General features: G+C 42.9%; 1 protein-coding gene across 1 annotated transcript in view; it reads left to right on the top strand.

The window, feature by feature from the left end:
- The first annotated feature begins 1,950 nt into the window (after positions 1-1,950).
- Positions 1,951-12,604, top strand: part of IPO7 (importin 7) — a 33,581-nt gene continuing 22,927 nt past the window's right edge. Inside the window, exons 1-3 of the mRNA XM_066187551.1 lie at positions 1,951-2,125; positions 10,582-10,663; positions 12,258-12,411. Of these exons, the coding sequence (XP_066043648.1) occupies positions 2,042-2,125; positions 10,582-10,663; positions 12,258-12,411 (320 nt within the window). The 5' untranslated portion in view covers positions 1,951-2,041. The remainder of the gene's footprint in view (positions 2,126-10,581; positions 10,664-12,257; positions 12,412-12,604) is intronic.

Raw genomic sequence — 12,604 nt, 5'->3', positions numbered from 1 at the left:
GAAGCAGGGAAAATACTTTGTTGCCGCATTTTGTAAGGGTATTGAATCTACAGTATATTACTTTTTTCTTTCTTTCTTTCTTTTCTTTTGAACATTTTGGGCAACATCTAGAACTGGAGTATGACTGCAGATCTGGGCAACTCATAAAAGAACAGCATATGACATCATGTCCCAAAATTATGCCACATTGCCACTTGGGTCATCCGGGCCCATATGTCTCCTGTGCTTACTTAGAAAGGCAGACATTCATCGCTGCTTCACAGTTTAGTTTCATAAATTAGTTGCTCATTTTCACACTTGTAATAAGAAAAAGCCACATAGTGTAAATCATAATTTTTAGCATTATGTGAAAACAAAACGAAACAAAACAAATAACCACCAACAAACCAGTAGCACGAGAGACTGAGAAATCCAGGTTTTAGTCCAGTGACAATCCTGGAAAAATCACTAATTTGGGAAAATTATATACAGAAGCAAGTCTGTTAAGCTGTTCCATATATGCAAAGACACTCTAGATAAGCCTAGATTTCCTGAAACTGTTTAACTTAACTGCAAAGAGATAGTGTACTCTATCAACTTTCTAAATGGTATCACTTTTAAATTTTGCTATTTTCTGTATGTGCATTTCTGCTTTTCTCTTTGATATGTGCCTTCATTTCAGAGTCATTCCAGGACGAGGTATTTGTGAAATTTTCTTCTTGATGGTTTTATCTGATTGTTCAATAAAGTCCGCTCATAAAAATAACTCCCAAAATTTCAAGTACATCGCTGCATGCCATCCCCCAAATGAAGGCATGACAGTGAATGACTGTATAGTGCCAATTAAATGTTACAACTCACTAACTTATAAATAGCATTGCTCATTTTACCGTGACTACTCATGGAAGTGAAATTACTTCTGTGCTCAAACGCTTGAAGGATGAAGCCTACAGAAGTGACTTACAGAAGATCAAGTTAAGCAGTTCAGTTTTGACTCTGTGACTGAGCCAAGGCCTCCAGAATCACTGAATCATGGAATTGTCATGGTTGGAAGAGACCTGCGGGATCATCCCATCCAACCCAGCACTGCCCCTGTAACCCCTAACCCAGTAACCCACATCTCCCAGATCCAGTTTCAGATGCCTCTGAAACCCTCTTACCTGGGTAAGAACCTATTCCATTGACTGATCACCCAGTGAATTTTTTTCTAAAATCTAATCTGAATCTCTCCTGTCTCATCTTAAGGCCATTTCTTCGGATCTCTGCAGGCACAGCAGGAGACACGGGCCCTCACCTGGCTACAGCTCTTTCCATGGAGTCAGAGAGTGATGAGGTCTCCCCTGAGCCTCCTTTTCTCCAGGCTAAACACGCCCAGCTCCCTCAGCCGCTCCTCATAAGACACATTTCCCAGACCCTTCACGAGCGACCGCTCTGTTTATATTGATTTTCTGACAAGACTTTGACACATCTTCAGGATTTTCGTCCTCTTCCTTTTCCCCACCGCGCTAAAACCCAGCACGGCAGGCACCCCGTGCCCACGACGAAGCAAACCCATGTCCCCACGCACCCCTCCTTCCTCGCTGAGCCACACGAGTCCGTCCGAAAACGGGAGGGATTTTCAAGGGAGGGATTTTCGCTAAAACAACGGATCCCTCACAACATCGGCGCGGCCGAGGAGTTCGGAGCGGAGCGGGCGGTGCCAGACTCCGTGACGGGGCCGCGCTCCTGAGGCGGCTGGTGCGGGCCGAGACGGCGTATCCCGCGTCTCCCCGGTGTCGGTGTCGGTGCCCGGCCGTACCCCGGTCATATCCGCCGGGTGTCGGTGCCGGGCCGTCCCCCCGGTGCCGGCGCGGCCGGACTGCATCTCCCGCGGCGCCCCGCGGCGGGGCGGGCCGGGCCGTGCGGCGGAAGGGGCGTCGCTGCCGTCGGCGGCGGGGGCAGCTCTATCCGGGCTCTTGGCGCTCTCCCTTCCTTTCGCGCCGGCGGCCGCTGGAGGCGGCGGGTCCATGTGCGCTCGGCGCGGCCCCGGCCCCTGCCCTCCGCCCCCCGCGCTGCCCCCGCCATGGACCCCAGCGGCATCATCGAGGCCCTGCGGGGCACCATGGACCCGGCGCTGCGCGAAGCCGCCGAGAGACAGCTCAACGAGGTGAGGGCGCCGCCGGGCCTGGGCCGGGGCCGCGGCGCTGGGGAGCGGGGACGAGGCCGGCCCGTGGGAGGGGGAGCGGGGCGGGGGCGGGGAGGGTCGCCCCGGCTCCCGGGCCCGTCCGCCCGCGGGCGCGGCCCCTTCCCGCCGGCCGCCGCAGGCCGGGCCCGGCGCGCATTGTCCCCGCACATGGCAGCGGGGCCGCGCCGGGCCGGGCGGGGCTGCTCGGGCGAGGGGCAGCGGCAGAAAGCGGCCGAGGCCCCCGCGCCTCACTCGGCGGTAACAATTTGCCTCCATTGTCTCCGTGCTCAGCCGGGAAAACGGGGATCTGCTGCTTTCAAACCGCCCTTGCGCAGGCCCTCGGTGGCTCCGGCTGGACACAGCCCTGCCTGGGACCGTCTAAGCGACATCAGTCTGTGGGTGTTAAGGGCGCTAATTTGTCAGCGGGGAAGCAGGCAGCAGGAGCCCCATCGGTCCGCAAGCAGTGCAGCCTGTAAGAGTGGCCTGGGCTGAGTTCAGAATCAAATCTGATGGCCTGGGCTGAGTTGAGAATCAGATCTGGCAGCCTGGCGGCGTTTGGTGCTCCAGATCCCGTGGGCTCCGGGTTCAGCAGGGCTGCCGGGGTGGGTGTGCTCCCTGGGTGGGTACGGACACGTGTCCAGGGGACGGGGGCAGGCAGGGCTCCCAGCCCAGGTGTGTCATCCGCTGGCACTGCGCTCATCTGCCAGACTGGGATGTAAAAACCCAGCAGGTCCCAGTTCCACGGACTTCACTTTTGGAAGAAGATTATATTTTTGTTCTGCTTAACCTCACCTAATAGGTGAAAACTTTATGGATGAGGCACAGCCACTGCGCTTGTAGACATTTGGAGAACAAAAGTGTTTTAGTGTTTGACCCAGAGAAAAAATGATGTCTTGTTGGAGGAGGTGAAGGATAAACCTGTGTGGCAGCTCTTGTGGTGCCTTTAGTTGGCTTTTTCCACAAACATTTTTCCTTGTTGCTCCTAAGCAGACTTTGGGCCTGCCAATACTCATGTAATGCAACAGATGTTCAGCAGAGCTTAGATAAAGGTGGGCCAAATGTTCTGCTGGCAGTGGAGAAAATTTCAAAAACTAAAGGTATAGCTTCTCAGAAAAGAAGAGAGTGATTCCTGCATGTTATTTAATAAGTAAATGGCAAATAAATATTAGGTACCTTGGAAATAGATAGCTCTAAAACTACTCAATAACTAATTAAAGCTTGTATAAAGTAATGGCCTGTCTTTTCCATGTAGTCTGTTAAAAAGTATGTTAGTGTTTGTTATTTAAATGAAAAATGCAAAAAACGTGATGGCCTATAAAGACAGTAGTATCTATGAAATCTTAAGCTGGCCCCAAAGTGCATTTTTTTTTTTTTTGGTGTTCAATGGATGTCGATACTTATATATAGTAACTTGCTTGCAATCTATTTTAGTTATTTTCTGCAGGTATTGAGTTGCTGAAGGTGCAGGAAATTAATGTTCACTGCCAGTCGGGGTCCTCAGCAAATGGCAAACTCTGGCAGGAAGGATCGTGCTAGCTGGCCACTGGCTTTTGTTCTCACTTTGGAATCAAAACCCCATGGTCCATCGTATACTACACAAGTGCTAAATTGGCATAAAATCTGAATATTTTTGCCCCTTTAAAAACACCAGATATTATTGAACCAGCGTGTAAGAGTTTTTTGTTGTGGGAAATGGAGCATCACTAATCTTTCACTAATATTTTGTGATAAAAATATGTGCTAAACCAGAAGTCTGCAAGCACTTATACATACATACAGCTTTATTCACATGCATGGTCTTGGTTTTACTTAGGCTTATTGAAGTCAGTTATGCATTATCTTGCAGGATGCTGGTCTAAATTTGTTGAATGTTAGAGCAATTGTGTTACCAGTTAATACTTAACTACAGGTATGGGGGTCTCTTTGTAAAGATGAGATCACAACAGCAGTGAACACTGTTCTTGCACATGGCCAGGCTGCACAGGTGTTTTTATAGCTTAATAGTTGTCCTTGGTTGACCTTTCAGTTTACCTTTAATTTGTCAGAAGTGCCTCTGTGGAGCTGATGAGGCTGGCTTTCAGCAGAATGGTCATTTTACCTTACCAGAAAAGACAGTGCACCAGTCAGTAATTGATATTCCTGATTAGTGCAAGAGATATCTAAGTAGCTAAGAGTTAACCAAGTATTTGGATCTGTCTTCACCATATCCTATCAATCAACGAAGTTCTCCTCACTGGAGAAGGGAACTGGAGTGTATGATTCTTGATTTGTCCAGGCTCTGTTATTTTTCCTTTGACCTTGGCTAAGTCCTGAATTATTCTACGCTTTATTTCTCCTTTCACTAAGTTTTATCAGGTTGTATTGCCTGCGCATAAAAGGCTGTGAGAACTTTCAGAGTTGAGATAATGTTAAAAAGCAGGTATTTTGGTCTCTTTGTCTTTACTTTTCTCACTGTGAAAAGAAGTTACAGGGAATGAGATCACTGGGTCTTGTGTCTGAGGATTTTCAGCTGATGGGGTCCCCTGAGGTGTTCACCCATCTCTGTCCCTGTCTCACAGGGGAAAGCTGTGTTTTACCAGGACTTAGAACCAGACTCTTCAAGTAAGCTAATGCAGAGCAGCAGGAAGACATTGCTGCCTTTTGAAATAGTCTTTGTGCTTCATGGATAAAGTGTTTCTCAGAAATTGTGATGAAAATAGATATTTTTAACTATGCAGCTGTGGAATGACACTCTGAAAACAAAACAGAGTGTTGTTTCATCTTTTATTATCAACACATTTATAAAGGTACAGTTGCTAGATAATACTTTCCTTGCAGGTTTTTTCTTTGTAACTCCAGGGAATATAACTTCACTGTGATGTATCTCTTGTAAGTCTCTGAGATTAACCTCGGTGTGTGAGCTATTAAGACATCTTTTTAGACTAACAACCCAAGTTTTGCATCTGACAATGTTTAGGGGGGAAAAAAGTGCTATCCCCTATAACTCATCATTTTTTGTAAGTCAGAGCTCGACAGAGTTTGTTTAGGAAGACATCCTGATGCTCTTCTGGAAAGTGACTTTCAGAGGTTACATTCAAGGCTTTTCATGTTCTGATATGAGTGGCAGGGAAAGGATAAAGAGGAAATCTTGTTGGCTGGCCACCATCACTGTTGATTTAACAGTGCAGCAGGGCCTAGTTCAGTGCCTTTCACTGCCTGCTTAATGGCCACAAATGTCAGAAGGATGGAATGGTTACATTATGGATTGGACTCTTAGCTGCTGAGAGTTTAGAAGCGAAATGTTGTCAGAGGGGAAGAAGCCAGCTTCTTACATGGAGTCTTTCAGATAGGATTTTCCAAATGCTGGAAATGCTATGGATACTTTGGGTGAGGTGTTTATAGTGTTACCTCCAGCTTGAAATTTTTTTTAACCTTTTTTTTTAACATGGTCTGCATGTGTAATGTCTACAGCTCTGTATTGTAGTGTGAGAAAAAGAACAGAGCATGAATTTCTTGGCTTTGATTATCAGATCATGGGGTCTCTTTTGAGGTTGTTGGTGACATTTTGCCCAAAGTACTTGGTTACCTTCACTTCCCCCATCTTCTGTCTGTATATCCCTGTGTGTGCTGGATGAGGGATTCTTTCAGAAAGGGTGTTTTAAGCTGCATGTGCCAAGGCTGGTCCGACACTAGGAATCCCCTTGGGGGCAGTAAGGAACCGATAGGAAGAAGTTTCCTTCTTGGTGCGAGTTGCCCACCATGAGGTACAATCCGAGCAGAAGGGGCCACTTGCCACTTTCTCATGACTTTGCAAACAGTTCCCGTGTGTGCCTAGCAAGCCTCTGCTAGGAGCACATTGCTTTTTCCTCAGCCAGCAGTAGAGCAGAAAGTCCTTCAAACTTGCAGACAGTGATGTAAGGAGCATCGGGGATATTTGCAGGAACTGCTAAGTGTGTGTGTATCTTTTGTGGACGTTAACCTAGGTTTGCATATACATTGTCGCTGCATAAGAGGTTGCAGAACTACCTTGCAAAAACCTGAGGTCAGAATGACTTCCACACCTGCTGAGTTCTTAAAAAAGAATTAAAAGAGTGCTAAAGGCAGTTTGCTGATTCAGCGTGGCCTTACAGCTCCTGACCTTACCTTTCTACAAGAAAACAGTTTCATCTCTGTAATAGTTATGTGCATCCAGTCCTGCTATGGCCCAGATCAAAAATTACATGTAGATTTTTTTTTCCCAAAAATTGGAATGGAAAAGAAACATTGAATTCTTATTTTTTCCATCTACTTTATTTTTAAAATGTTAGCCTTTATTCACATGTGTGCTACTTTGAATAGCTATATAAATAACCTGGGGTTCCAGTTCAGCAGCATACAGTAAGTGTTGCTCATCTGTTCTGCTTTTTTGGGCAACAGTTAAGGAGGTGCCTATTGTAGTATGTTTGTTATGGTATGTCAGCTTCCTGACGTCTGAAAAGAATGCATGGAGGTCCTTTTACCCGAGATGAAACTTGTTTTTATCATTTAGAGGCATGCAGGCTTTGTGTGAGAGATGAATATTCCAGCATTAAAGACTAACGTAACTTACTGCAGTGAGTGTCATTACTGGAGGAAAAGTGCTTTTCCACGTTGTAATTAACTATTCATAGTTCACATGCCATCAGCTGGTCTCTTCAATGTTAACTCTGAATTTCATTCCTCTTTTGGATTATTCAGCTGCCATGACACTTGTCTCCAAAGTCTCTTTTAGCACATGTCTAACAAAGCGGCAAACTGCAATGGCCTGTGCAAAAAGATCATGTGTTCTGGAGCAGTGATTGGTATTAACAGACAGTGGTGCAAGGTTTGTGGTCTGCTGGAACACATTCCTCAGCTAGCCAGGCTGCATAGCAAAGATTGCTCTTGGGAAAAGTCCCCGAATTTCTTGGCTCTTAGTCAGCAAAGTCATACCAGTGACATGGCATGTTGGACCTTTTGTGAGGGGGAAGGACTCGAGATGAGTTTTGGTTTTGTTTTTCTTTAAATGCTGAGTTCAGCGCTGGAAAATAAAAGTCAAAATTTTATCAATGTCAAAACTTCAAAGTCTTTGGAAGTTTCTGTTCTTCATGTTGTTTAGAGTATGTGATAGTCACCACAGTGAAACCCTGGTTTTAGCTCAAAAATGAACCTAAAATAGGTGTGGGCTTTAGTATGGTTGTTTGTTTTAGCTGGTTGTTTTTTTTTAGTGAAGAGGAGCATGCTGTCCTGAGAGGCAGCCCTCTTGGGGGAGTAAAATTATTAAAGATGGAAATAGCTGAAAGAGATGTGGATTCAGTGTTTTTTAATGCTGTAGACACAAAAAGGCACCTATGGTGGTGTCTTATTTGAGGTTCAGTTGTTTTTTTCCAAGTGCCAGTAAAACATTGGGTGTTCTTTTAAAGAGCACGTGAGAGGTGACTGTAGTACTTGGTGTTTTATTTGAGCATTCAGTACACACTTGTCTTCATGGAACTGTCCTTACTCATCCCTACATCTCCGTTTCTCTGCAATCACCTGCCTTTCAGTGGCTTTGGAAGGCGGTCATTATCAAGAGTTTGGGAGTCCTTTATATTCCTTAGAGCATGCATGGAAGTGTTAATGTAGCTCTTTGTGAATGTAGGTATTAACGGAGAGGATTAAGAGCAGGCTTTGATTGGCAAGTAGAAGGTATTTTACTTGTATTAAAAGCACAGATTATATCTCGGCTGAATCTGCTTTGAACCACTAAAGGTGATAAAGCAGCTCATCCTCATGGTTGGTTGGAGTCTGATGCTTCAGATGCTAATAAGGATGACACTTGTAAGATTTAAAGAAAAAAAACAAAAACCAGATAATTGTGTAGTTGTTTCAGTTTTGTCCCTTAAAGCTTGCTGTAGTTCAAAGAACCCAATGGAAATATATTAATCCTACATAGTAATAGAATTGATATTTCTAGGGAGCTTCTGTAGCCTGCTATAGACACAGGCTCAGTCCTGTCTTTGTAAATGAAGAAAACATTCTTTGGTATTTTATTAAATTTCAGTGTGTGTTAGTTTTGTGCACTGCTGTCTAGTTTTTTTGTTTCTTTTAAGACATAAGACTTTTTAATTTATAATTTCTTTTGGTTTCCCGTTAGTTCCTTAGTAGCTCTTAAACATTATTTCCATATTTGTTGCTGAATTGGATGGGTTTTATTACAAGAATAGCAGTCATTTGTCATGGGAAAGGGAAAATTATCCTCAGTTTTTAAAATTATAGGATTAAATGCTCTGACTTTGCAAACACTGCAAATTTTCACCATAGAAAAGGTACCTGTTAAGCTTATAGCCCTTGTGGAAAGACATCAGTTTGCACTTTTAAGTCCATTTTATGCAGACTAATATGACCTTATTTGTAAGTGAGTTAAAGGTTATTGAAACTGAAAGCTCTCTTCAGGTTTGCAACACGTTAAATACAGGAGCACTTCCTCTGACATTAGTGTTAAGCGTCTAATTGAGTGCTGTGCTGAATTAGGGGCTGATGTCATTCGGAATGTGCTGCAGGATTCTGTGTGTCTATTAATGTTCCTTAAGGAAAGGAGGAACTTAACGGACCTGGAGCTGCAGGAGAAATCAAACCCAACTAGTAAATTTTATTTTAAATTTATTTATTCCACCGTTACTTGGCAGTTGAAGACAATTGCGCGCCTTTTTTTTTCAATTTTTTTTTTTTTTTATTTGAAAGCATGCTTGTTTCTTGAGGACTTGGGGAATATTAGAGGGACATGGGTCAGCAGGATGTGTGCTCGTATTGCAGTGTCAGTTACTCTCAGTTCATCAAATCACACTCTGCAAATAAACATTTCAGTGCGACCAGATGCTTCTGGGTGCTCTGGAGTGAGTAGAGTTTTAGTGCACAGGATGAATGTGTACAACAGTGTTTTAACGTTTTGGGCAGATTCTTAAGTCAAGTTTGTTCTTCATTTGAAATGTGTTTTAAAGAACAGGAGATAGAAAACAAGCTACACTAACCAAATCTGAGTACCAATGGCATGTCCCAGGCTGTCCCTTTTACACTTGTTTATACTGGAACCTATTTGGAGATATTTGCTCAGGAGAATGAAAGTTGAAGAGAACATTCTGGTACTGTAGGAGTGAGCTGAGCAGCGTTAAACACTTAGGAGGAATCTTGACATCATTTCATACTGTCAGAGGAGCTTTTGGTCCTACTAAAGGAATGGAAGGATAATTTCTGATTATTTCTTTTTATCATATGAAGTTGCTGCAGTATCTGAGGCAGCCATTTGTTTTTCATAAATAGTGTTACTTCAGTGGTTTTGAAAGTTATGAGTGGGTAAGAGATGCTTTCCTCAGAGTTCAACAGGTTAAATTATGTGGATCTATGCAGTTGTCTTTGATAGGGTAACTGCAAAGAGCACAGGAAACAACATTGCCATGTAAGTGAAGATAAAGCAGAAAAGCAAAGCTGTTTGGAAGTTGGATCAGGTAGATCTGGACTTGTCCAACAGAATATCTCTAAGGATGAGGTCCCACAGCTTTTGTGGATAAGTGTTTCAGGCCTTGGCCTCCCTTGTGAATTTTTTTCCATGCATAAAGTTGGGATTTCCTACTGTAACTCATGTCCAAGGACTCTTCACCTCGAGGAAAATTACATTGGGTTTCAGTTAAGAAAAGGAGAGTTAGTTTTTAAGGATTGCAACTCACTTTTCCCAGCAAAATTAATCTATTGTCTGGAGTTCTTGATGCTTGGGAAAGGTGGGTACAGGGTGTTATAATAACATTAAGGTTTGTTTCCTCACTGAAAATACAGTCCAGTCCTTAATTATCAGTGACAGTTCTCATTATGGTAAGAAAAAACATGTTTTGTTTTCTTCCTAAGTGAAACTCCTGCAAATTCTTGGGAAGTTGTTACTTTGCAGATGTGTGTGCATTTGGATCTCCCTGCTGTTGCTTTGCTGTTCTGTGGTTCTGTGGACAGCTGCTGCAGTAGTGCACCAGTGGTCCCTTGAAACTGGTTTTTCAGCAAGATGAAGTAGGAGTTGGACTTAGTTTTAAAACATAGCTCCCATCTGTTTCTTAGCTTATTATATAATGAACTCATACCTTGCTTAAAGATCACTGTAAACTTGCTGTGCTTGGGTTTTCTGGGCTGTTCAGGTGCTCTTGCTTCAAGTGTTTGTTCTGAATGGGGAACATGTTTGGTGACTGTGGAAGGCTGATCCCTGTTCAGTGATTTCTTCAACTGTGTTACATTAAACGGTTGGATTTTTCCTCCCCCTTGCTGTCTTCAAAATACAGTGAGCACAAAACTTTGGAATGCTTTGGCTGATTAGCTGACTCCTGTGCAACTGGCTGAATTGCTGGTATTCTATTGATCGCATTACATCATCATAAAGATATTGTAAAACTTAATGGGAGTATTCTAAAACTTAACTCTTTTTTTTATTATTCCCCTCTCTATAGGCTCATAAATCAGTGAACTTTGTTTCAACTCTGCTTCAGATCACTATGTCCGAGCAACTGGATTTACCAGTGAGACAGGCAGGCAAGTTTTCAAAATTTTTTTTTCATTGTATCTACTCTGATGGTGCATACACACAAGTACACATGCACATACTGTTAAAGAATTTAAATGGTTTTAATGTCAAGCACTCAGAAGTTGGGAGTTGCTCAAATTAGTCATCACGAGCTATTATCTGGCACCATACACTGAGTGAGGAAGACAGAAAGAAAAGGTGTGTCTGGCTCTTGAATGATTCCTTCACCTTTATCTCTAGTCACCATTCCTGGGGTAAGCAGAATGGTTTATGATGCTGGTGCACTTGGTCCGAAGAGGAAATTTAAACTTGTACTGTGAGCACTAAAGTTTGTAAACATACTAAGTAGAAGAAAACAAATTATGTCTTTTTGAACCCTGCTTATTTGCACGTGAGCCATCAGTAAAGTTGGATATTGATTATTGACAAGCTCCAAACATCCCCTTAAAGCTGCTCTAATTACTTGATGGAGGTTTTTAGTACAATACTTCAGTGGGTATTTTTTTCTCTGACTAGTCAGAAGGATGTGATCTGGGTTGCTTATTTGGACCCTCCATGTAGTAGGCTACTCTAAGCTGTAGCATAAACTTGGCTTGCGTTTTTATCTTGCTGCTTGGGGGTACCATTCAAATGATGACTCACAAAGCTTACTGCTTTACAAGTATTACATGCAAAAAGAAGTTTGAAGAAAACCTCTGAAACTTGACCCTCCTCCATATGAGCCAATTAAACCCCAAAGCATCCTGTGGAGAGTGGGGATGGCTCATTCAAGGCCCAGCTTACAAGCAGTGTGTGTTTGCAAAGCAATTAATGATGAATCCCTCTGAGGGCTGGCTGAAATCTCTATCACTTCAGCTTTGCAAATAATCTGCTGAATGTTTCTTCTGCAGAAACCTTCAGAAACTTCTGGTTTCTGAATCTTCAAAAGGTGCATGTGAAATTTAGGAAGAGAAGTTGCTTTATGGACTTCTGTATAGAATTAGATTAACAGTAACTTGGTTGCCAGTTTGCCATTTGAGATTTACTGTTGCATGGTGTAAGTACTTTTCTAAGTGCTGTGATTTACATTCTGCCACACAAGCAGTTTGGATTTGGTTGTCAAATGGTAAATTCAGGCTGCATTCCAGGAGCCTGATTGCTGCAAATTGCTGTAGCCCATAACCTGGGTATAAAAGAGCTCTGTTTCTCTAGCATTCATTCCTGTATCACAAACTTAATTCGATTTTTTTTTACAAGGGATGTTTTAGGTTGTCATTAATATTGATAAGCTTTTCTTTTTCAGTTTAAATGAAAATATTGAGAAAATCATTATAATGGATTTTTCAGAAGTGTGTTGCTAAATAGTTCCACAACTACTTACCTGAATCACAGATGAAAGCAATACCTTTAGTATTTTTATATTAAATGGGTGAAAGAGTATAAATTTAGTAAATTATTGGGTTAATAATTGCGTGGTTTATGTATTTTGATTCTCCTACTTAGGAAGGACCAATGCTTTTGTAATTTTGGTCAGTTTTGTTCTAAGAAATATTTGCTTGCACGATGTGTGTTTGTTTTGTGCTCTGAATGGGTGTCAGCTGATTTGCCACTCTTGTTTCACAGGGGTTATCTACTTGAAAAACATGATAACCCAGTATTGGCCGGACCGTGAGAGTGCTCCCGGAGAGATCCCACCTTACTCCATCCCAGAGGAAGACAGACACTGTATCCGTGAGAACATAGTAGAAGCCATTATCCACTCTCCTGAGCTGATCAGGTGCACAGTTTTAGCCTCTGCATGCATTGCCTGTGGATTCTCACAGTTGGATTTTTTTATTTTTTTTTTATTTTTTCCCCAGCCAAGATCACCCACGTGCTAAGCATCATTGTCACACACTGTGTATCCTAAACATAGAATTAATGCAGATGGAAAAGCAGTTTTCAGCTTGTGTCGCATTTAGAAATATAAA

This window comes from Chamaea fasciata, unplaced genomic scaffold, assembly GCF_029207755.1.
Source record: "Chamaea fasciata isolate MVZ Bird 193981 ecotype frontalis unplaced genomic scaffold, bChaFas1.0.hap1 SCAF_7, whole genome shotgun sequence".
Classification (NCBI taxonomy): Eukaryota; Metazoa; Chordata; class Aves; order Passeriformes; family Sylviidae; genus Chamaea; species Chamaea fasciata.
This window is presented reverse-complemented; position numbering and strand designations above follow the sequence as displayed.